General features: G+C 41.0%; 2 protein-coding genes across 11 annotated transcripts in view; one reads left to right on the forward strand and one right to left on the reverse strand.

Annotated features, from left to right (window-relative positions):
• Positions 1 to 1,511, forward strand: part of dnah3 (dynein axonemal heavy chain 3) — a 174,413-nt gene extending 172,902 nt beyond the window's left edge. The window contains exon 62 of the mRNA XM_078418267.1: positions 750 to 1,511. Coding sequence (XP_078274393.1) covers positions 750 to 1,103 — 354 coding nt within the window. The 3' untranslated portion in view covers positions 1,104 to 1,511. The remainder of the gene's footprint in view (positions 1 to 749) is intronic.
• Positions 1,183 to 25,815, reverse strand: lyrm1 (LYR motif containing 1). 10 transcript variants are annotated; one of them, XM_078418287.1, is made up of 7 exons: positions 25,239 to 25,379; positions 20,575 to 20,665; positions 18,580 to 18,738; positions 10,631 to 10,691; positions 10,509 to 10,540; positions 10,273 to 10,382; positions 8,177 to 8,433 (listed from the first exon to the last, which is right to left on the reverse strand). In XM_078418287.1, exons 2-7 carry the CDS (start codon positions 20,596 to 20,598, stop codon positions 8,367 to 8,369), a joined length of 453 nt encoding a protein of 150 aa, XP_078274413.1. In that variant the 5' UTR covers positions 20,599 to 20,665; positions 25,239 to 25,379; the 3' UTR covers positions 8,177 to 8,366. The 10 variants fall into 10 exon arrangements, with proteins under 10 accessions (XP_078274407.1, XP_078274411.1, XP_078274409.1 ...); XM_078418281.1 differs by lacking the exons at positions 8,177 to 8,433; positions 10,273 to 10,382 and adding an exon at positions 1,183 to 2,447 and having other exon boundaries at positions 10,482 to 10,540; XM_078418285.1 differs by lacking the exons at positions 8,177 to 8,433; positions 10,273 to 10,382; positions 20,575 to 20,665 and adding exons at positions 1,183 to 2,447; positions 24,413 to 24,655 and having other exon boundaries at positions 10,482 to 10,540.
• Positions 25,816 to 25,889: the final 74 nt, after the last annotated feature.

Below are 25,889 nucleotides of genomic sequence, written 5' to 3' on the forward strand. Positions count from 1 at the left end.
CACACTGACCACTCAGCAAATTATAAGGTACTTATTCACAAAATGCTGGAGTAACTCAGCAGATCAGGCAGCATCTCAGGAGAGAAGAAATGGGTGACGTTTCGGGTCGAGACCCTTCTTCAGATTCAGAGTCTGAAGAAGGGTCTCGACCCGAAACGTCACCCCTTCCTTCTCTCCTGAGATGCTGCCTGACCTGCTGAGTTACTCCAGCATTTTGTGAATAAATACCTTCGATTTGTACCAGCATCTGCAGTTATTTTCTTACTCAGCAAATTAGGTTCTTTTAATAGCGCTCTTCTCAGATTCAATTCCCCATCACAGGTATGTGTGAATTTCAACAACTTTATAGTTCCATTGCTGAAATTCGCACGAACTAGTGTTGGTGAAAAGCTCTCAACATGTTTGGTATTCTCACATTTGCTTCCACATATCTGGGAATCCTGAACTTGCTAGCAAATATCTGGATACAGTGTACAAGGGTCAGATATTCCCTATATTGATCATCAATCACTGCTTCTAAAGGCAGTGAACCTTCCATATGTGTATAACTTGTTTTTCTTCAAGATTTATAGCTGTGATAATGTTTATGTTTATTTATTTAATCAATACATTATTTAAATTAAACCTTTAGTAAAATGTTATTTTCTACTATATAACATTTTCTCATTATTATGCAAGTACAATATTAGACTCCAGCAAATGTCTTGTTAGCCAAAAATTTTAACCAATAGTTGTTTGCTATTTTCTAGGTAATGAGAGAAGAAACAAATTTGGATCAAAAACCAAATGATGGAGCATATGTTAAGGGATTATTTTTGGAAGGTGCTCGATGGGACATGGTAAAGATGGTTATTGGAGAGTCACTTCCCAAATTTTTGTTTGATGTTATGCCTATTATCTGGCTTAAACCAGGAATTAATGCTTCATTCCTGCATGAAAATATCTATTTCTGTCCAGTCTACAAGACCAGTGCTCGCAGAGGTACCTTATCCACAACTGGCCACTCAACAAATTATGTTCTTTCAATCGAGCTTTCCTCTGATCAACTGGAACGTCACTGGATAAATCGTGGTGTGGCAGCTCTTTGTCAACTGGATGACTAGATTTTCTAGTTGTTGAATCTCCAAAAACACGACTGTTTATGTTTATTCACATTGTTGAAGCAAATAATTTTTTTGTCAAATAATACATTAGTACACACCATTTACTGAGATGAATTTGTTATTAACAATAACACATCACTTAATATTTGTGAACAAAAGAAAATAAAAGGTGTAACACAAAACAATATTCAGCCAATACTGTTTGCAACATTTTTGTACAAACTGCACACGACTTCTGTGAAACTGGGACACATATCTTGTGGACAAGATCTAATTCAATTATTTTGCACTGTCTGGCCTTTGAGCTCCAGGCATTGAATATTTTAATGCACACACTGAATGGACTATGTTAGGAATAGAAATAGAGTTATTTCCAATTTGTCAGCTGCAAATTAAGAAGTTATTATCCGGAGACTATCACTAACAGAAATCATTAACAAGTATTCCCGTCTCTGATCTTCCTGCAACACCACTTAACCCCTTTAATCCAATTGGTAGCAAGTTATAAATATTGCTCTGGGTTGGGCGTCATGCAAAAGCGAGGCTGGGTAAGAAGAAACTTCCTTCTCTTAAAAACATTTGCAAATCACAGCTCTATATTGCTAATCCAGAATTCAGGATTATTGTATAGTAATATGATCAATGTTCTCCCTTATGCACCAATAAAGTTAGTAGAAATAAATTTGAGAAGCTGCATACAAATCATTGCTGATTCTATTTGGTACAAATGAACACGATTGAAATTCTACTTCATTGGTATGGAACTTGCAGATGCAGTTTTATTAGTTGGCACCTACCCAATTGATCAGTGGAAAGATGAAGTAAAAAGCAAAAATCAGGTCCAAAATGGTGTGGGCCAACTGTGCACATCATTATTATCACATGGATATGCCAGAAGAAGTCTAAGCCGTGAGGCAGATACAAAACAAAACGAGTACAAGTAAAGCTTAAGCCGTGGCTTTGCTGGCAATCTGTTCCAATGTTAAATATTGGTAAAACAATTTAAATGGTAAACGTACTGAATGACTCAAATACACTGAAGTTAGAATAAGTTCCTTGCAGTGGTTTATGCAGCCGTTCCTTGTCAGCTCTAACTCGTGCATGCGGATGGATCTTCCAGCAAACATGCCAGTAAATCCAGAAGATTCATACTCCACTGCTAGTTTCCATGTTTGGGGCATCCGTATTCACATGGAGTTTCAGAGCTTGTGGGCATCTAGGCTGTTTCAACGTGCAATGCCAGGCAAACTTTGCTAGTATCTTGCCTAAAATCTTGCTGAATCCCTTTATCTTCAGGATTCTCGACAATGTAGAGCTGTTCAAATGTTGGAAATTGAAGCATGCCTGCAGCCCAATGAATAACCAATTAAGGAGAGTAGCAACAAAAAGATGATTTTAAACTTTCTTCTGAATTGTGGCTGGTATTCAAGTAATGCACTGCTTTTTGGTTCAGAAAGGTATTTAAATACAGGTTGAACACCGTTTTTTTGCTATCCTCGGTTCCAGAACCTCTCAATTTTTCCGTACCAACAGAGGTCAGAGTGATAATGAAACAACACATCCCTGGCCAAGAAAGCACACCAACGCCTCTACTTCCTTAGCAGGCTTAGGAAATTCTGCATGTCCCCAACAACCTTCACCAACTTCTACAAATGCACCATAAAAAACATTTTATTGGGATATTACGCAACCGCGTTTGGGAATAGCTCCATCCAAGACTGCAAGAATTGCAGAGTTGTATACGTAGCCCAGTCCATCATACAAACCAACCTCCCTTCATTGACTCCATCTATACTTCACGCTGTTTCAACAAGGCTGCAAGCATAATCAAGGACCAGTCTCACCCCGGTCACTCCCTCTTCTCCCCTCTTCCATTAGGCAAGAAGTACATAGGTTTTCAAAACATGTCTTCAGATTCAGGGACAGTTTCTCCAAGCTGTTATCAGGCAACTGAACAGTCCTCTCGTCAGCTAGTGACCTCCCATCTACCTTTAATGTTACATGCACTAAAGGTTGTACTCTTTATTCATTATCTGTGCACCTCAGACAGCTTGGTTGTATTCATGTATAGTCTTTTCATTGAATGAATAGCACACAAATGTTTTCACTGTACCTCAGTACACATGACCTTAAACAAAACTCAACTATCCACGTGCCCAACATGCGAGATACTCCAGCACTTTGTCTTCTTTGTTTCTTCATAGAAAATAAGTTTTGGGTAACTGTCTGAATGTTGGGTATAAGGAACAAGCTGTCAGAGGAGGTAGCTGAAGCAGGTACTCCAACAACATCAAAAAGAATATTGGATAGGTACATGGATAGTAAAGGTTTAGAGGATTGGGGCAAAATGCAGGCAGGTGGGACTAGTGTAGATGGAACATCTTGGTCAGCATAGGCAAGTTGGGGATAAGGGCCTTTCATCCTGTATGACTCCATGAGTGTGAAGTTATGTATCTTGGGAGGGGAAATGCATAAGGAAAGTACATAATAAATGGCGGGACACTTATGAATATTGATCAGTGATCTCAGGGTGAAAGTCCAATAGGTCACTGAAACTGGGAACATGAGTGAAAAGTGTGGTAAACAAGGCACATGGCATGCCTGCTTTCATTTAGTATAAAAAATTGGCAAGCCACATGTAAAACTTCAGTTCAACCACATTTGTAGTACTGTGTGTAGCTCTAGTCAACACACTACAGGATGGATGTAAAGGCTTTGGAAAGGGTGCAGAGATAGTTTGTTAGGATATTGCCTGAATTGGAGTATATTAGCTATAAGGAGAAATCCATCTTGGCTTATTTCCCAGGGTCTGGAGGTTAAGAAGAAACCAAATAGAAGTATATAACATTATGAGGGGCATATACAGGATAATCGAAGTCTTGGTCCCAGGATGGAAAAGTCAAATACCAGAGGCGTAAGTTTAAGATGAGTGGGAGGTTTTTAATGGAGCAGTGCAAGACATTTTTCTTTAACACAAAGGAACCCAAAACATGCTGCGAGGATGTGTGTTGGAAGCAGACTCGGTTGCGATGTTTAAGGACATTAAAAAATACATGAACAGGAAGGGAATAGCAGGGTACAAGTAGACACAGACTTGGTGAGCAACAGAATCTGTTCCTCTGCTGTGGATGTTCAATGTTCTATGTTCAATGTTTATTATCCTAAGGCACAGTTTCAGACATTAAAATGCAGTTAGATGCTGACAACTAATAATCGGTGTTTAAAGAAACAGGGTCAGTATTAATGTGAAGCACATCATTATCATTAACATTATCAGAAAGATGTTTAAAGTTTCAAACTGAATACTACATTAGCTGCCATTTGAAAGGTGTGAAATTTGCTAGCAAACTATCTGAGTAGGCAACATCATTATAAAGACAGCACACTCTGGACTAATTTAGCACTCTTAATTTTAAAGCATGATTGTCAAAGCTTGATAAAAAAATGAACTTTGAAATTTACATTTTGCTTTTATTGGAGGGTGACAGTACAAAAGTACTCCAGGATTATTTGTCTAGGCTCAAATGAAACAAAATACTTTTTCTAGCTTGGAAATATACTTTGAGGTCATCATATCTTGGACAATAAAGTTATTGCTCATTTTTAAAACATGGATTTTGGGGAGATTGTACTGGATTATTAGTACATATATTTTTTTATCTTCATGATAGAAGTGGCAAAGCCAACTACTGACTTTATCATAGAATATTCTCACAGTATATACTTGTATAACTATAAATTAATTTTAACCGTCCCAATTTAAACAATGGATTAGGTCACCTGATAAGCAAAAATGTAATTATAACAAAGTGGCAATTCGCAAAGCTCCAAATTAAATTTTGACCATTTCCCTCATTAAGAGTCAACAGAATCAAGAGTCAAGTGTTTAATTGTTATTTATACTGAAATGGGACAATGAAATTCTTACTTGCAGCAGCATAACATGTCTGTATACAAAGTTCTCAATAAATATAATGAAAGAAACAAAAAAAGGCAATAAATAAAAAAACAATATTAGTGCAAAACAAAACAAAAGCGCCAAGTCCCTAGAGCAACCAAGACAGTTCGTAGTTCAAAGATTAGTTGGTGTTTGTAGTGTTCAATAATCTGATGATTGTTAAGAAGAAGCTGAAGGTTTTTCCTGAACCTGGAGGTCATGGTTTTCAGACTACTGTCCATTCTTTCCCACAACAGGAGTGAAATGATAGGATCTGGTTGGGGAGAGGGGTGTCTCCCCACCAGTGTGGTTGGGGAGAGGGGTGTCAGTAAACATGATGGACTGGACAGTGTCCACCACTTGTCATCTTTTTCATTCCTGCGCATTCAATTTGCCGAACCAGGCCATGATGCAATGTCAATATGCTCTCAATGGTACAGCTGTAGAAGTTCAAGAGAGTATTTGTTGACATACTGAATCTCTTCAATCTTCTAAGGAAGTAGAGGCCTTGATGGGCTTTCTTTATGATTGCATCAATGTGCTGGGTCCAGGATAGATCTTCAGAGATATGCACTTCCAGGAACTTGAAGCTATTGACTCTCTCCACCACCAACCCATCGATGAAGATACAATCGTTAATCCTCAGCCATCCTCTTCTAAGTCACCAATCAGCTCCTTGGTCTTACTGTCGTTGAGAGCAAGGTTGTTGTTCTGGCACCATTTAATCAGCTTTTCAATCCCCCTCCTATATTCTGACTCATTATTACCCATATTTGTCCAACAACAGAAGTGTCATCAGCAAATTTAAAGATGGAGGTGGAACTGTGTCCGGCTACACTGTCATACGTATACAGTGAATAGAGGCAGGAACTCTAGTTGAGGTCACACAAGTTGAGGTGATCCAGTTGTAAAGGGACACACAATTTGAGCTGGAGTCAATCATTTACATTTTTAGTGTCCAAATGGTCCAATGCATTAATACAACTATGGTAAGTCTCAGCAACGTCTATTTTGACTCCTCTCACTTTCTTCAAGACAAAGGTGTAGACATGGTGCCTACACTTGTATAGAGCCTGGCGATGACTGCCTTTTTGTTGGTTACTTCAGACAATCCTTGTTTCAAATGTTTACTTTTTACCATCCCTCAACTCTTTCTCCACTACATAGAGGACTGCATTGGAGCAGCCTCCTGCACCCGTGAGGAACATTGATTTCATCAACTTCACCACTAATTTCCATCCTGCCCTCAAATTCAGTTGGACTCCTCTATGCCCTTTCACAATCTGTATCTCAATCACAGACTCGCCAAGTTACTCCAGCAAAATATTTTATTGAAGATTCCAGCATCTGCAGTTCCTTGCGTCTTTATTGTAAAAGGCCATTGAACTCATGAAATGTGTTTTAATTAGGCAGAGTAAATATAGGACAGAACATATTAACAAAAGCAAAGGAAGATGCAGTCTCACAGATAAGCCTTCACTTTTCAAGATATGTGATGTTGACGTAGATCTACCTCTCCATGTGTTATGGAGAATGAGACAATCACATCATTTATCAAACCCTTTTATTTCATCCCAGCCGTATTGTTAATCGAAATGTTGGCACACTCACATTAAACTGCTCACTAATGAAAACTTAGAACAATCACCAAATTACCCAGGAATGAGTAGGTTATATAACAAATAACATATGATGAGCGTTTGACAGCACTGGCCTATACTCAATGGAGTTTAAAAGAATGAGGGGGGACCAGAATAGTGAAAGGCCTGGATAGAGTGGATGTGGAGAGGATGTTTCCACTAGTGCCTCGGACTAGAGGTCATGGCCTCAGAATTAAAGGACGTTCTTTTAGGAAGGAGATGAGAAATTTATTTAGTCAAAGGGTGGTGAATCTGTGGACTTCTTTGCCATTGAAGGCTGTGGAGGCCAAGTCAGTGGATATACTTAAGACAGAGATAGATTCTTGACTAGTACAGGTGTCAGAGGTTATGGGGAGAAGGCAGGAGAAGGGGGTTAGGAGGGAGAGATAGATCAGTCATGATTGAACAGTGGAGTAGACTTGATGGGCCGAATGGTCTAATTCTGCTCCTATCACTTATGATCGTATGAAGATAAGCATAAAATAGATACTAATTTTTCAGGGCATTTCAGGTCATACTGTTCAGAATAGAAAAATAATAAAATGCAGGCCATGCCTACTGAAGAAGACATGTTTGATCAGTCAATAGAAGATTAGATTGGTAATACTGCAAAGGTAAAGATACTTCCAATAAGCCATTGAACATCTGTAGGTGAAAGTCCCAATATTGCATTTTATCTGTATGTGTTGTTGAAGATGACAGTTCTCTAACTAAAACCACTAATCCATAAAAGTCAATTGTTCTTAGTCAGTGCTGGATAGTGTGCTGAAGTCAAAGTATTATCCTGAATCTGGTGATCTTGATCATTAATTTATGTGACTCAATGCCATCTAAACTGCAAAATACCATACTTTACAAAGGGATTTGTTGCAAGCAGTAATAAAAAAAGGTTCAAAAAATCTTATTGAATTGCAAAGGAAAATAAAGTTACAATTATAATATTCACTAAAACACTAATATTTCCGAACAATGAAATCTTCTGTCACATTAAATACTCAAAAAACATTAAGGCTAGCCCACATTCTTAGATATCCACCCTTCCATCTTCCATGGAGAAACTCCATTATGGAGGAGCACGGGACATAAGTACATGGTAATATCTTTATGTTTAATTCCCTATCTGGGCCATGACAAAAATCTCAGTTTAAGCATTCAAGCTAATTTTTCCATTGTTGTTAAACCAAAATCTTGAACTCGTCACCCAAAGGATTCGTGGGAGCAGCTTGACACTCAGAATGCGGATATCCAGGAGGTAGTCTAACATGACTCTCTCAAATATAATTTGAGATGGGAAATAGGGGTTTTAATTAAGCTGACTCGGGAATGATGTGCAACTTTGATTTTTCCATTCCTTCTAACAAAATATACCCAAAAGAGGCAACAAAAAAAGCCCATAATTAAGCATAGAAGGATGCCATTCTATTTTTCACGAAGTACTTATTTTGAGAGAATTGTTCAATATCCCAAAAAACAAAATTAAAAATAATTCTGCTCAAGACAATTCCAATGGGTATTTATTAATTTAAAAATATTACTGTACCCTATGGATTTTCATAATAGAAATTTTAGTACTTAAAAAGACAGTGGGACTTAAGTAATAAATCATATTCACACAATCAAAAATGTTTAAGTGTTACTACTCAATTTCCTCATGTGACTGCAGGTACACTGGTTTGGCAAATTTCCTCAGCCTCTCTTGCATTTTAAACTTGCGTCCTTTTTTATCAGCAAGTCCCATAGGAGGTAAATGTATCTGTAAATAAACATGAACGAGATTAAGTCCAAGATAAGATGTACCTAAAGTTAAAAATATGATTTTACAATTCCGAACTATCATCTTTACAAGTTTTCTGTACCAATTATTTTAACATCTACCAAAATGTCAGTTTGACAATAACAAATATTTTGAGATTGAAGTGAAAATTCAGTAATCTTCCAGGCAACCTCATTCAGTCAAGAGTTGAAACTAATAGTAAAGCTCTATCTTTGACAATAGACAAAGGAGTAGGCCATTCGGCCCCTCGAGCCAGCACCACCATTCAATGTGATCATGGCTGATCATTCTCAATCAGTACCCCGTTCCTGCCTTCTCCCCTTACCCCCTGACTCTGCTATCTTTAAGAGCTCTATCTAACTCTCTCTTGAAAGCATCCAGAGAATTGGCCCCCACCGCCTTCTGAGGCAGAGAATTCCACAGATTTACAACTTTCTGACTGAAAAGGTTTTTCTCCATCTCTGTTCTAAATGGCCTACCCCTTATTCTTAAACTGTGGCCCCTGGTTCTGGACTCCCCCAACATTGGGAACATGTTTCCTGCCTCTAACATGTCCAATCCCTTAATAATCTTATATGTTTCAATAAATTCCAGTGTATACAAGCCTAGTCGCTCCAGTCTTTCAACATACGAGTCCCGCCATTCCAGGAATTAACCTAGTGAACCTACGCTGCACGCCCACAATAGCAAGAATATATTTCCTCAAATTTGGAGACCAAAACTGCACACAGTACTCCAGGTGTGGTCTCACTAGGGGCCTGTACAACTGCAGAAGGACCTCTTTGCTCCTATACTCAACTCCTCTTGTTATGAAGTCCAACGTTCCATTGGCTTTCTTCACTGCCTGCTGTACCTGCATGCTTCCTTTCAGTGACTGATGCACTAGGACACCCAGATCTCGTTGTACGTCCCCTTTTCCTAACTTGACACCATTCAGATAATAATCTGCCTTTCTATTCTTACCACCAAAGTGGATAACCTCACATTTATCCACATTAAACTGCATCTGCCATGCAGAGGGTGATGAATATCCCATTTATTACTGCTATAGGTTAAATGATTAATATGCTTTTTAAAGTAATCAGTTTGGTAATATCATAGTTTTATATTTTATTCAAACTTGCAAAGGAAAAACAAGTTGTATTACATGGAATAAAACTTTAGTGTGTTTAATTCTTGTATATTGGCAAAATGAAATACCTTTCTAGTCATACCATTATAAATGTAGACAAAGCAATCCAAGTACAAACTAACAGGAAGATATAGAGAAATTTAATATCTTGAATACAAATCTGTGTCCAATAACTTGACAGTATCAAAAACGTATTTAGTCAGAACACTTTGATTGAACAAGACTAATGAGCAAAGCAACTGCAACATCTCCAAATAAAACCCGACATCTGCAGCAAATTAGTAGGAAGATTCTTACACAAGTTATAAATTGACCGTTTAGTTTTAGTTACTCTAAAGCTTGGGTCTACGATCCAGAATTCTCCAAAAAAAGCATTTAAAGGAGATTAATTCCATAGATGCCAGACTTGCAAATACCACCAGGAAAATTAAGCTTTCAGACCTATTTTTACACTCTTTAAAATGATCAAAAATCCATCACGTCACATCTAAATATAAAATATCCTTCATTAAATTGTTTTGAAGAGAGTACCCATTTAAGTGGTTATGTACAACGTGGCATCTGGTGATTTAAAAGTGTCAATTTATACCATGATTTTAATGAAGCAAACAGTACCTCACAGGAGTGTTGTTAAACAAATACCAAGTCACATGACAACAGAGGACTAAAGAGGAGCATTTTAAAACCTGCAACTGAAGTAGAGCGATTTAGAATGGGAATTGTAGAAATTGGAGCCTTGATAAGTGAAGGCATAGCTTCCAGTATAGTCGTGCAATTCAATTTGGGGATGATTTGCCTAGAATCAGAAGAGTAGAGATTTATGGAAGGTTAACACCCAAGTTCAGCATATTTACTTCAAGGCATTGATTTATTTAATAAACCCATTTCAGGATACATGTATAATGTAAAGATTGGAACTTACAGGCCTTGGATAAGGAATTCTATAATGTAATCCTGTGGATGAAATCAAAGATCAAAGTTAGGTTATCTTTCTAAGAAAATTACCATTAAAATATTTATGAACTTTTAAATTCTTCTTCTTACCCATCTCTATCCTTGTGTGGCATTCCGTTATGCAGTTTTTAATTGCTTCTGCATCTGTTAACTGCAAAAGCATTTTATTCAGAGGTAATGAAAACTGACAAAATGTATTATAAGCTACCATAAATGTACGCATATTAACCTGCAATAATAACCTCCCTTCAGGTTAAGGAAGATTTTTTAACGATAACTTGCACGGAAGACAATTCAGTTTCAAGTAATTTTGGCCTAAAATGTACAAATATTTATAAACAAATGATCAAAATTGAAACTTTTACTTACAGGCCAACCTGTGTCAGATTTATGATTTTGAGTCAGATCATTATATATAAACCAGACATTCATAAGAGTTAACATAACTATTCAAAACTATCTCTAGGGTCTGAAGGTCCCAGCTGGAACCATTGCCTATCTATGATCTCCAGAGACGCTGCACTGAGTTGCTCCAGCAGTTTGTGTCTTTTTTATATAAACCAGCATCTGCAGATCCTCGTGTCTATGTTCAAAATTAACGTTAATTTAAATGGAAACAGTCCAAATCAAAGTTTCAGACATGGTGGAATGGATTATTCTCATTTTCCTTCAAAAATGATTTGCAGCCTTTTCTATGTTCTTTATGAATTTACTTAAATCCTAACTTTTTTTAACTTGTTTTTTGGTGACTCATTCCCAAATGCACTGTGCACATTCCTCAATTATTATACTTCACAATCATGCCTTGCAATGTTTTTCAATGTTATAGCTGCTACATGAATGCAAATTATAATAAGAAAACATTCTAAATCTTCATAACCCTTTTCCAATAAGGTGTATTATAATTGATATCAGGAACAGATGGCCTTGTTAACAAAGTAAAACTTCCCAAACGTGCATCAGCTATCATACAACAAGATTTACATCAAGCTAGATATGTTTTAAGGAATGTCTTAATGACGGAGAGAGAATTAAAGACGCTGAGATTTAGAAAAGAAGTTTTGGAGACAAGGTAAGCTAGAGGCATGGCTTATAATAATGGTAGAATGGAAATGGAGGAATGTGGAATATTGGAGGTAGCAGGGCTGAAGAGATAAAAATAAACAAGGTGGATCAAATTTAAAGTATTACCAATCTAGACTAAGTTAAGATATTGCCAGAATTTGTGCTGAGCAAATTTAAGAGGGAAAGGCATCAGGGTCATTAAGTTAGCAATTTAGATAGGAAAAGAATAGATGAGAGTAGCAACAGATAACCAGCAAGAGAAGCACAAGATGGAATGGAGATGAGGCAGGCTTGCTGATAGAGAGATTATGAAGTTAGATGGTTTGCTCAGGCTCAAAGAGAGAGAATAAAAAGGTAAGACCTACAGTGCCCTCCATAATGTTTGGGACAAAGGCCCATCATTTATTTATTTGCCTCTGTACTCCACAATTTGAGATTTGTAATCGAAAAAAAAATCACATGTGGTTAAAGTGCACATTGTCAGATTTTAATAAAGGCCAATTTTATACATTTTGGTTTCACCGTGTAGAAATTACAGCAGTGTTTATACATAGTCCCCCCATTTCAGGGCACCATAATGTTTGGAACACATGGCTTCACAGGCGTTTGTAATTGCTCAGGTGCGTAATAATTTCCTCCTTAATGCAGGTATAAGAGAGCTCTCAGCTCCTCGTCTTTCAATCATCTTTGGAAACTTTTATTGCTGTTTATCAACATGAGGACCAAAGTTGTGCCAATAAAAGTCAAAGAAGCCATATGGGACTGAGAAACAAGAATAAAACTGTTAGAGACATCAGCCAATCCTTAGGCTTACAAAAAGCAACTATTTGGAACATCATTGAGAAGAAAGAGAGCACTGGTGACCTTACTAATCGCAAAGGGACTGGCAGGCCAAGGAAGACTTCCAAGCTGATGACAGAAGAATTCTCTGAAGAATTCTCTTATTCTCAGAAGAATAAAGAAAAATCCACAAACACCTGTCCGACAGATCAGAAACACTCTTCAGGAGTGGATTTGCCAATGACCTCTGTCCGCAGAAGACTTCAGCAACAGAAATACAGAGGCTACATTGCAAGATGCAAACCACTGGTTATCCGCAAAAATAGGATGGCCAGGTTACAGTTTACCAAGAAGTACTTAAAAGAGCAACCACAGTTCTGGAGAAAGGTCTTGTGGACAGATGAGACGAAGATTAACATATCAGAGTGATGGCAAGAGCAAAGTATGGAGGAGAGAAGGAACTGCCCAAAATCCAAAGCTTACCACCTCATCTGTGAAACATGGTGGTGGGGGTGTTATGGCCTGGGCATGTATGGCTGCTGAAGGTACTGGCTCACTTATCTTCATTGATGATACAACTGCTGAATTCTGATGTGTATAGAATAATGAATTCTGATGTGTATAGACACATTCAATCTGCTCAAGTTCAAACAAATGCCGCAAATCTCATTGGCCAGCGGTTCATTCTACAGCAAGACAATGATCCCAAACATATTGCTAAAACAACGAAGGAGTTTTTCAAAGCTAAAAAATGGTCAATTCTTGAGTGGCCATGTCAATCACCTGATCTGAATCCAATTGAGCATGCCTTTTATATGCGGGAGAAAATTGAAGGGGACTAGCCCCCAAAACAAGCATAAGCTAAAGATGGCTGCAATACAGGTCTGGCAGAGCATCGCCAGAGAAGACACCCAGCAACTGGTGATGTCCATGAATCGCAGACTTCAAGCAGTCATTGCATGCAAAGGATATGCAACAAAATACTAAACATTACTACTTTCATTTACATGACATTGCTGTGTCCCAAACATTATGGTCCCCTGAAATCAAACACTGCTGCAATTTCTACTTGGCGAAACCAAAATGTATAAAAATGGCCTTTATTAAAATTTGACAATGTGCACTTTAACCATATGTGATTTTTTCTATTACAAATCTCAAATTGGGGAGTACAGAGGCAAATAAATAAACAATGGGTCTTTGTCCCAAACATTATGGAGAGTACTGTATGCTCACACCCAGTTATGCATTTATGTTAACATGCATCTATACGGGCATCTGCAGGTTTTGTTGATGAATATTTGGCAAAGTATCATAAGCATCCCATGTGGATATTAAATACTAGTGCTATCAGCTATCAGAAATGTTCCGACCTAAAACGTCACCTATCAATGTTCTCCACGGATGCTGCCTGACCCCCGGGTTACTCCAGCATTTTGTGTCTTTCCTTGGTAAACTAGCAACCGTAGTTCCTTATTTCTGCAATACTAATGCCCACTGGAACCAGACTAAGGAACTAGTTCCCCAGTTGCTTACCATCCTTGTGCCACTGGAAAAAAAGGTCTTATTTATTCAGTTTTGAAACTCATTTTGACGTTCTGTGGGGCATGTACCGAATTGTCACAATTTTACCAGGTCAATCAAGACACTCAAACATTATACAATTGTAATGGAAGACATTAAATGCTGGAGTAACTCAGTGGGTCAGGGAGCATCTCTGGATAGAAGGAATGGGTGACGTTTCGGGTCGAGACCCTTCTTCAGAGGAAACAGGCCATTGTAAGCTGTTTTTGGGGTAAAAATGAGAAGCTAGTGCGACTTGGGTGGGGGAGGGATTGAGAGAGAGGGAATGCTGGGGCTACCTGAAGTGAGAGAAATCAATATTTACACCACTGGGCTGTAAGGTGCCCAAGCAAACTATGAGATGCTGTTCCTCCAATTTGCATTTAGCCTCACTCTGACAATGGAGGAGACCAAGGAGAGAAAGGTCTGTGTAGGAATGGGAAGGAGAATTAAAGTGCCCAGAACCAGGAGATCAAGTTGGTTTACACGGGCTGAGTGAAGGTGTTCCGCAAAACGATTGCCCAGTCTGCGTTTGGTCTCGCTGATGTATAAGAGTCCACATCTTGAATAACAGATACAGTAGATGAGGTTGGGGGAGGTGCAACTGAACCTCTGCCTAACCTGAAAGGACTGTCGGGGTCCCTGGACAGAGTTGAGGGAGGAAGTATAGCGACGGGTGTTGTAACTTCTGCGGTTGCATAGATGACGTCTCAGGTTGGGTCCTTTCTTCAGACATATTGCAGGGGTGGGGGGAGTGGAAAGAAAGCTAGAAGAGTGGAGGGGCAAGACAAAGCATTGCGGGTCAAAGGTGAACACAGGCGAGGGAGGGTTTTGATAGGCAGACATGTTGCACAAAGGCCAGAGATAAACACATAAGGTGTGAGACAAAAGGATTAGAGAGTTACAAATTGTGAAGTTGGGATTGACAATGTGTCAATTGTGTAGCGAGGGGAAGCAATGTAGGTGGAAGGGGAGATACGTGCAAGGTCAGCCAGGCCTCAGGGGAGGGGGTAGGTGCTTTGTAGAGGTTACCTAAAGTTGGAGAATTCAACATTCATTGGGTTGAACAACCTTGATCATGTCACCTCCCAGTCCCCTCTGCTCCAGGGAAAACAAGCCTAGCCTAACCAATCTTTCAGTGGCAAGAGGCAGAGGACATTCTGGTCTATCTCCTCTGCCGTTTTTCCAGTACAACCATATCCTTTCTATGATGTGGTGACCAGAATTGCACAGTTCTGCAAGTGTGGCCTAAACAATGATTTGTAAAGTTACAACACAATGTTCCAACTTTAATATTCTTTGCCCAGACTAATGAAATCAAGCATACCGCAAGCCTTCTACACTATTCTATCCACAAGTTCTTGCCACTTTCAAGGAATTAGACTTGAACCTCAAGGCCTCCTATTCATTAACTTTTCTTCATGCTCTACCAGTCACTATATATGTACTACCCCGATTTGACTTCCCAAAATGCATCACATCATAGTTTTGGGTTTAAATTCCAACCATCCATACTCCGCCCAAGTTTACATCTGATCTATATCCTGCGGTAACCTTAGATAACCTTTCTCGCTATCCACATCATCAACTTTCGTGTCATCCGCAGACGTGCTAATCTTACCTCTTACATTCACATCTAGCCATAATATATCACAAACAACAATGGTTCCAGCATCATTCTTTGAGGTACTCCACTGCTCACAAATGTCAATTAAAACAACATGCTTCCATCACTGGATCCAATTAGCCTTGGATTCCACGTGCTTACTACTTCTGAACCGACCTACCACGTGGGATCTTGTCAAAAGCTTTACTAACATCCATAAAACTGCACGGAGGCACAGCTAGTGGAGGAGCTGCTGCCTCATTTCGCCAGAGACCCGGTTAGATCCTGACCTTGAGTGATGTCTGTGTGGAATTTGCACATTCTTCCTGTCACTGCTTGGATTTCCTCTGGGTGCTCTGGTTTCCTCCCACATCCCGAAGACGACAGTGTAGGGAGTGGATGAGAAAATGGAATAACTAGTGTGAACAGGTGATTGATGGTCTGCATGAAGTTGGTGGGCCTGTTTCCAAGCTGTATCATTCAATCCAATTCAATTTAATTCATCGTTCCAAAATAATGACATTAGGTTCAGCGGCCTATACTTAATCCAGTTTATGCAGGCTACCTATATAAAATTAAGTAACTATATTCATTATTCTATAACTTTATATTATAGCGCCTCACCTTAGGCTCATAAGGATGTAATGATCTCCATCGGGTGCCACCAATCTCCTCCCTGAGGTGCAACCTGGGATAGATCCCATCTGACACTGGGGATTTATCAACCTTTATGCATTCTTTGACATCCAATACCATCCTGCTCCTTAATACTGAGATGCTCCAGATTATCCACGTTCTCCTCCCCAAACTATCTTCCACATCGTTCTCTATTGTGAATACAGATGAGAAATATTTGTTTAGGACCTCGCCCATATCCACTGGCCCCCACATGTTTCCCAGGCAACCATCTCGCTTGATATATTTACAGAACATCTTGGGATTCTCAATCTTACTTTGGGGGGGGGGGGGGGGGGGGGGGGGTTGAGGGGGTTGTTGGTTAGTTGCATAAAATTGGAGATTTCAATTACTATACTGTTGGGTGTCAGGCTAAAAGTGTAATACGAGCTGCCATTTCTCCAGTTTATGTGTGGCCATACTCTGGCAATGGAGGAGGACCCCAGCCAGAAAGGTCAGAATGGGAATGGGGAGTTAAAATGGTTAGCAACTGGGAGATACAGCAGGTCTTGGTGGGCACAAACTATTCAATTACTACCTCAGCTTTAAACAAAAAAGTTCTAAGTTGCAACTTTAAAATGTCTCAAGTACATTGAACAACGTAAGTATTTTCAGAAGGCCTTTGATAAGGTACCGCATGTGAGGCTGCTAAACAAGATGAGAGCCCATGGTATTAGTAATGCATTTTGGTAGTAGGAATAAAGGCATAGACTATTTTTTAAATAGGGAGAAGATTCCGAAATTTGAGGTGCAAAAGGACTTGGGAGTGCTGATGCAGGCCTTCCAAAAGCTTAATTTGCAGGTTGAATCAGTAACAAGAGAGGCAAATACAATGTTAGCATTTATTTAGAGAATTAGAATATAAAAGCAGGAATGTAATGTTGAGGCTTTATAAGGATCAGAATCTATTTGGAGCATTATGAGCAGTTTTGGGCCCCATATCTGAAAGGATGTGCTGGCATTGGAGAGGGTCCAGAGGAGGTTTACAAGAGTGATCCCGGGGTGATGGGGTTAATGTATGATGAGCATTTGACAGTTCTGGGTCTGTACTCATTGGAGTTTAGAAGGATGAGGGGGGATCTGATTGAAACTTACCGAACAGTGACAGGCCTAGATAGAATGGTTGCGGAGAGGATGTTTTCACTAGTAGGAGAGTCTAGGACCAGAGGGCACAGCCTCAGAATAAAAGGATGTACTTTTAGAAAAGAGATGAGAAGAAATTTCTTTAGCCAGCGAGTGGTGAATCTGTGAAATTTATTGCCACAGACTGTAGATCCATTTGCTCGTGTTTGGCCAATATCCCCCTGCACCTTTCCTATCCGCATACTGTTCAAGTGTCTTTTAAATGCTGTTATACTGTATCTGGCTCAACTACCTCCTCTGGCAATTCATCCCATAGATCCACCACCCTGAGTGAAAAAGTTGCCTCTCAGGTAACTATTACATTTTGCTCCTCTCGCCTTAAACCTGTGTCCTCTGGTTCGTGATTGCATTACCCTGGGTAAAATACTCTGTGCATTCACTGTATCTATTCCCATCCTGGTCTGAAACAACTCTGTAAGATCACCCCTGAGCTTCCTGTGTTCCAAGGAATAAAGTCTTAGCCTACCCAACCATTCCCTACAGCTCAGATCCTCGAGTCCTGGCAACATCCTCGTAAAAGTATCACTGAATACTCCATCAAACCTCTACTGGTGTACAGTAGAGAACATATTGATTAGTTGATTAAGGCCTGATTGAGTAATTCAAATCCCCAAGAAAAAAGGAGGCTACAGAAAGTGATGGACATTGACCAATTCATCATAGGTATTGATCTCCCCACTATCGAAGGGATTACAAGCCCTGCCTCAATGGTTTATTTATGGTCAAGTGTACAGAGATACAGTGAAATACTTGTTCTGCAAGCTATCCATCAAATCATACCATACATTAGTACAATAGATTCTGAAATATTACACAGAGAATTGCCATTTTGAATCTTGCCTTCTTAAGGCTGCTAATATTATCAAACACCCACATGATCTTGGCCACTCTCTCATTTCACTGCTACCATTAGTAAGATGGAGCCCGATAACATCTTCAGATTCAAGAACTGCTTCTTCCATTCAATCACCAGGTTCCTGAACCACTCTACACAACCTGACCTCAACATCAAACTAATATGGAGTTTGTATAAGATTGCACGATGTATTACAGCTTGCACAAAAAAATCAAACATATGAAACTCAGATTAAAATTGATTAAGTTGTCTTTTCCTCACTCCCTACCATCAAAAAGGCATGGGTGGCAATGCATCTTTCCCCATATAAATTAAATGTAATAAATTAATAAATTAAAACTATTAACTTGCATTTTTATTTTTTTTGAATAATGCTTTGGCCTCCATGACGATGTATTGTTTTTCTTTTGAAGAGTCATCTGTTAAGCCTGTTAGTGATTGCCATGTTCTTGCTATTCTGAAGATTCTCCGATAAAGACCAAGCACTTCGTTTCTGGTTGCTGCTGTCATCTGATCAAATTAAGAAAAAAAATCTATGATTATGATTTAGACAATTATGCAGTTGAGTTAATTGAGGTAGTGGAAAGAGGTTAGCAACAACTGTACATGGGCTTAGTTGAGAGAATGGATATACAGTAAACCCTCGTTATAACGGACCATGGGGGGGGGGGGGGGATTGGTGTGCGTTATTGCAGATTGTCTGCCGTAACAGTACAGTAGTATCATTGTATACAATTGAAACAAACAACTGTAGATGATGGTTAATACACAAAAGGACACAAAGTGCTGGAGGAACTCAATGGGTCACACAGCATCTCTGGATGATTAGGTCGGCTGAGTTACTCCAGCACCTTAAAACTAGGTGCCAATGCTACTGGTCTGCACCATCAATGGCAGGGGAGCAGACAAAGCAAAAGGAAAAGCAGCAGCCGCTGAAAGGGACGCCCCACGCTGACTGAGCGTGTACTGTTGGTGGCCTGACGAAAGCACTGTTCTCAGGTGTTTTGGGCCGGGAGAAATTTAAAATTATATACAAAATAACTGCTCAATGCCACTACATGCAAGATATTTAGAATATATAATTCAAATAATTCACAGGACTTTGTACAAGTTTGTTGATTTACATGAGGGAAGAATTCCTAGAAAATATTTTGTAAAGAGTAAAATTTTGTAAAATGGAATGGCTGGGCAAAATAAAATTTAGATATTTTGGTTATGTATTTCTTTGTACAGATAGTGTAGAAGTCTTTGATTTACAAAAATATTTTGCATATGTGTGGACAGTTGGGCTATTTTTTAACCAAAATACCATAAATTATTTTGCCCAGCCATGTTTTCCAGGAAAGTATATCTTTTGCCAGTTGAGAAATATGGATATATTGCTCTTCTAAAGAATGTACAGCTCTCCAATCTCCAACTCAACATTAGGTATAGCGACACGGTTTTCTAAATAACAATGACAAAAGCCATCAGTCATCTTGATTCCCTTCACTATTTCACCCATCTTTAGAAGCTTTCTTAAAATTCCTGATTTTAGTGTCTTTTAAGTGATTGACTCTTAACATTGTCCCAGCATTTTCTGTGAATGATGCAACACAATTGCAAGTGATTGCTGCTTGACCAAAAGCAGCTGCTTGCACTATTTCACAAACAATCTATTCATCAGCCAATTATGATGACAGGCTAGAGATACAAGATGCTGGATAACTGCAGATGCTGGATATTTTAAAAAAATTAAAAAGACGTTAGGCACCATTACAGGAGAGAATGGACAGATGACATTTTGGGTTGGGACCCTTCTTCAGATTAAAAAAATTGGGGTAGAAAGCTGGAAAAGACAGGTGGGGGATGAGCAAAGCCTGGCAAGTGATAGGTGAATACAGGTGAAGGGCTTATTGGCAGACTGATGGAGTTAGTGACCAACGCTAGAGGTAAAATGGAGACAAAAGGGTGAAGGGGATAAAGGAAAATATGGGACTTTCATTTCTTTGCTCACCTGTCATCTAACTACCTCGGCCTTAAAAGCAATAAAAAAAATAACTAGACCAAGTGGGCCCAAATCTCTCCTGCTTTGGTGCAACACCCTCTCTGCCCCACCCCCCCCCTCTCCTCCCTCCCTCCCCCCAAACCCCTTCCCCTCTCACCCCTCCCTCCCTTCCCCTCCCCCACTCTATCCCCTCAACCCCCCTCCCTTCCCCATCCCCTCCCCCCCAACCCCCTTCCCCTCTCACCACCTCCCTCCCTTCCCATCCCCCCCACTCCATCCCCTCAACCCCCCTTCCCTTCCCACCTCCCTCGGAGATAGATTTAAACTTAAAAATGTGAATAACTTTTAAAATATAACACCGATTTCAATGAAACTTCTTCCATTAGCACCAAAGAGACGACGGTGTGTAAGGTGAGCCCAAAATTGTTGCGCTATCGTGTACCGTTTCGGCTGTAGTTCAGGAACAAACAAACAAACAAATGAGAGTTTTAGTATATAGATTTTAGCTCATCTGTCTTAAATGGGCAATCTCCTTTTTAAAAACCTAAAGTCCCATCCTCTCCTGGGATGAGTCCCAGTCCCATCCTCTCCTGACAGGCAATATCCTTTGGGATCTGTATGCTGCAGATTATCCTATCAAACTCCAGCACATAAAGTCCAGCTTGTCCAATCTTTCCCCAAGAGCCGTTCCTGGTATTCGTTTAGGAACTAGGAATGCTTTGTAGAAATGCAGATCTTCCTATTACAGAAATTCTAAATCTTCCTTTTATTAATTAAATTCCAATTTTCTCCATTAACAACTGCAGTCTTTAATGCTTCAGTCACAGAGCTATGATGACCAAGTTGCCTAACTAAGCCAGTCCCACTTGCCTGCATCTGGCCCATATCCCTCCGAGCATTCCTATACCAAGTATCTTTTAAATGTCATTATTGTATCCATCTCTATTACTTTCTCTTGCAAATTGTTCTATATTCACCACACTCTGTGCGGAAAAAGTTGCCCCTCACACCCCTTTTAAACCTTTCCCTGTCACCTTAAACCTGTTCCCTTGTAGGAAGGAACTGCCGATGCTGGTTTACACCAAAGATAGACACAAAGTGCTGGAGAAACTCAGCGGGACAGACAGCATCTCTGGAAGGAGGAATGGGTGACGTTTCATATCAAGACCCTTCTTCATACTGAGAGACAGTGGGAGACACGTAGAGGCAAGGAAGGGTTAGCTGTGAAAATGAGAAATCAAAGGGGACGAAATTCAAAGAAAATGTAGAATGGATCATTGCTAGCTGAGGGGAAGGTGACAACAAGACATACAATCAGTAAAATTTAATCAGGAGGACTGAAACTAGTCGGAGAACTAGGATGGGGGAGGGATGGAGAGCGAGGGAAAGCAAGGGTTACTTGAAGTTTGAGAAGTTAATATTCATTCTGCTGGGCTGTAAGCAGCTCAAGCGAAATATGAGGTGATGTTCCTCCAATTTGCGTTGGGTCTTACTATGACAGTAGAGGAGGCCCAGGACAGAAAAGTCAGTATGGGAACGGGAGGGGGAGTTAAAGTGTTTAGCAACTGGGAGATTAAATGGGTCCAGGCAGACTGAGCAGAGGTGTTCAGCAAAATAATCGCCGAGCCTGCGCATGGTCTCGCTGCTATACGAGTGCACACCTGGAACAGCAGATACAGTAGATGAGGTTGGAGGAGGTGCAAGTGAACCTCTGTCTCACCTGAAAGGACTGTCGGGGTCCTTGGACAGAGTTTTCCCTTGTAACTACAGGAGATGCAACACCTGTCACTACAACTCCTCCCCTGACTCTATCCAAGGACCCCGACAGTCCTTTCAGGTGAAGTAGAGGGATTGTGTTGGCCTCAGTGACACTCAAATCCACTCAAAAACAAAGAACTAAAACAAAAGAACTTAAAGCTATTTTTGCTTTCGAGAATGAGCATGGAGAAATTGGTAGCTTATTAGAAGCAATTGTTAGAGTACTTCATCTTTACGTAGACAAAAAATATGCAATGATTCTAAAGTTAATTAAGCTCAGGAATATTTAATATATTCTTCATACTTAATATTTCAAGATATACTTCAAAGAGGTAGCTGTGACAAAATGGTAGAAGATACAAGATGTTTTTCACACACGTCGTTGCCAAAAGTCAAGACTTAGGATGAGAAGTCTCAGATACAACTGAAATTTCTACTTTAATTTAATTACTTTAAAATAATCCACCGGGTGGCGCAGTCAGCGATGGCAGCCTCACCAAAGGTCTGTCTGTCTTTTCGTCCTTTTTGTTATTTTTTGTGTGTTCTTATTATTTACTCCCATATAAAATTGCTGGATTTTTGTGTGTTCTTGAAAGATCACTATTAATGCCTCTACAATCTCTAAAGCTACCTCCTTCAGAACCCTGGGTGTGGTCCATCTGTTTCAGGTGACTTATCCACCCTCAGACCTTACAGCTTTCCAAGCACCTTCTCCTTAGTAATTGTAACTCCACTAACTTCTACATCCTGACTAAGAAACCAGAAATTGGAAATAAAAGGTAAATACGAAAAAAGGCACAAAATGCTGGAGTAACTCAGTGGGACAGGCAGCATCCCTGGATAGAAGGAATGGGGGACGTTTTGGGTTGAGACCCTCCTGAAGGGACTCGACATGAAACGTCTCCCATTCCTTCTCTACAGAGATGCTGCCTGTCCCGCGGAGTTACTCCCGCATTTGTGTCTATCTTCAGTTCAAACCAGCATCTGCAGTTCCTTCCTGCACATAAATATAAAAAGTATTGTTGTCCTAATCTTGATAATGGGAATAGGAAGGTGCTATGGTTAAACATATGACACAGTGATACCACGTGGATGCAGTATGCTCCGACATATCTAACTGTTGTAAACACAAAAGAAACACACATTTAGAAACATAGAAAATGGGTGCAGAGGTAGGCCATTCAGCCCTTCGAGCCATCACTGCCATTCAAAATGATCATGGCTGATCACTCAAAATCAGTACTCCATTCCTTTTTCCCCATATCCCTTGATTCCGTTAGCCCTAAGAGCTAAATCTACCTCTCTTGAAAACATCCAGTGAATTGGCCTCCATTGCCTGCTGCCTAACTAAGTTAGAGAAGTCAATGTTCATACTGCCTGGCAGCGAAATATGAGGTGCTGTTCCTCCAATTTGCACAGGGCCTCACTCTGACAATGGAGGAGGCCCAGGACAGAAAGGTCAGTGTGGGAATGGGAGGGGGAGTTAAAGTTTTGAGCAACCGGGGGTTCAGTTAGGTTTATGCAGACTGAGCGGAGGTGTTCAGCGAAAAGATCACTGAGCCTGTGCTTGGTCTCGCCAATATGCAAGAGTCCACACCTGGAACAACAGATACAGTAGATGAGGTTGGAGGAGGTGCAAGTGAACCTCTGCCTCACCTGAAAAGACTGTCGGGGTACTTGTACGGAGTCGATGGGGGAAGATATAGGGACAGGTGCTGGCTCGAAGGGCCGAATGGCCTCCTCCACCTATTTTCTATGTTTCTAGGTGTTGCATCTCCTGCGGTTGCAGAGGACGAGTTGACCAGGGAGTTGCCGAAGGAACGGTCTCAACGGAAAGCAGAAAGGGGTGGACATGGGAAGATGTAGGATCAAGATAGTGGGATCAAGTTGGAGGTGGTGAAAATATTGTGCTGTATGCAATGGCTGTTGGGATGGAAAGTGAGGACAAGGGGGACTCAGTCCCTGTTATGAATGGGGGGAGGGGGAGCAAGAGTGGAGCTGCGGGATATCGAGGAGACCTTAGTGAGAGCCTCATCTATAATGGAAAAGGGGAACCCCCATTCCCTAAAGAATGGGGACATTTCCAATGACCTGTGGAGCACCTCATCCTGGGTGCAGATGCGGCGTAGACGGAGGAATTGGGAGTAGGGATAGTCTTTACATGAAGCAGGGTGGGAAGAAGTGCTGTCTAGGTAGCAAAGAGTCAGTGGGGTGGTAATAGATGTCAGTCGATAATCTGTCTCCTTTGATGCAGACGGTGAGATCTAGAAACAGTAGGGAGATGTCAGAGATGGTCCAAGTGAATTTTGTTGCAAGTTGATGAAGTCAGTGAGTTCTGCATGGGTGCAGGAGGTAGCACTGATGCAGTCGTCAATGTAGCAGAGGTAAGAGTTCAGGGATAGGCCAGTGTACGTCTGGAACAGCAATTGTTCGACGTACCTTACGAAGAGGCAGGCATGGCTGGGGCCCGTAGTTATGCCTTGGATTTGGAGGAAGTGGGAGCAGTCAAAGGAGAAGTTGTTGAGGGAAAGGACCAACTCTGCTAGGCGGAGAAGAGAAATAGTAGACGGAAATTGGCTGGTTCTGCGGTCGAAAAGAAACGGAGGGCTTTAAGACCTTCCTGGTGGGGGGTGGAGGTGTAGAGCGACTGAACATCCATAATAAAGATGAGGTAGTGGGGGCCTGGAAAACAGAAGTGATTGAAAGAATGAAAGGTGTGTGAGGTGCTTTGGACATAGGTAGGGAGGGATTGTGTAGACGGAAATTGAAATTTAAAACCATGGTTTGCATCCTCGGCATGAAACATTCATCATGTGAAATTCACTGGTGCTGAAACGTCGATACAAACTATTCTGGAAATGACTTGATTTTCACACTATGAATACGATGGGGAGGGAGGGGAATCAAATACAGTGACACAGCACAGGCCCTCGCCTCGTCTTTAAGGACAAACATCTGTCGGCGACTCAAAGGTTTCCTCGTCTTTAAGACGATGCATCTCTTGGAAGATCACACAGGTGAAGTGTTCACTTGTTGTAAATAAAATAAACTACCTGATCACAGGGCACACCATCGATTTACTTAAATTTCGAAGTAAAGGTCTATATTCTGACATCCACAGATTTATTGGCAGGAACCCCCCCCCCCCCAAAAAAAAAAATCCTGTCAAATCCGGCGTGTTTTTTTCTCATGTAATCCGCGGCATCGTGATGGGAAGGAGGGGAATGGGACGGAATGGTCGGCAAGCGCGTCGGCCGACACCCACCTGAGCGCTCTCCTCACCCGTGCCCTCTCCTCGCTCGCGCTCCTGGGCGCAGCCAGGCGGACGACAACGGCTCGGGCTCCGGCTCGAGCGCCGCGCATGCGCTAACGCATCCCTCCAATGGCGAGGCAACCCCTTCAAAGTTCCAGAGCCGCGCATGTGCTGGCGCCCCGCCCCCTCCCGGCCCCGGCCCCGACCCCTCCCGACGCCCCGCCCCCGCCCCGCCCCCTCCCGTCAGTCTATCTGTCATTGCCTTTGAGCAGCGTCTGCTTTGACCTGTCGTTTTCACACCTTACCCTTCCATATCTCTAGTCTCCCCTGTCTGACTCTCAGTCTGAAGAAGGTTCTCGACCCGAAACGTCACCCATTCCTTTTCCTCCAGAGATGCTGCCTGTCCCGCTGAGTTACTCCAGCATTTTGTGTCTATCTTCGGTGTAAACCAGCATCTGTAGTTCCTTGCCTCGCAGCACTCAGCTGGTGCTCGTGCACGCCCATCGTGCAGGAACTCAGGCCGGTGGGTGAGCGCGGGCACGAGGGCCGTGCACGAGTACGCGCGCCCCCCCCCCTCCCAGCCGGCGGTGACAATGGGGACGGGCTCGGTCCCGGGCCGGGCCACGCCGGGCACGCCCTGACGTTCCGCGTCGCTGTGAACAT

The sequence above is a fragment of the Rhinoraja longicauda genome, chromosome 21 (genome assembly GCF_053455715.1).
Source record: "Rhinoraja longicauda isolate Sanriku21f chromosome 21, sRhiLon1.1, whole genome shotgun sequence".
NCBI lineage: Eukaryota > Metazoa > Chordata > Chondrichthyes > Rajiformes > Arhynchobatidae > Rhinoraja > Rhinoraja longicauda.

Bases quoted from the DNA above. Each gene is read 5' to 3' on its own strand.
- lyrm1 (XM_078418281.1), bottom strand. From the start codon at position 20,598: ATGGAAGAAGTTTCATTGAAATCG. The intron at 18,739-20,574 runs GTGTTATATTTT...TAATTTGATCAG, and splicing joins AAGAAGTTTCATTGAAATCG to ATGACAGCAGCAACCAGAAA. The intron at 10,541-10,630 runs GTAAGAAGAAGA...TTTCATCCACAG, and splicing joins CCACACAAGGATAGAGATGG to GATTACATTATAGAATTCCT.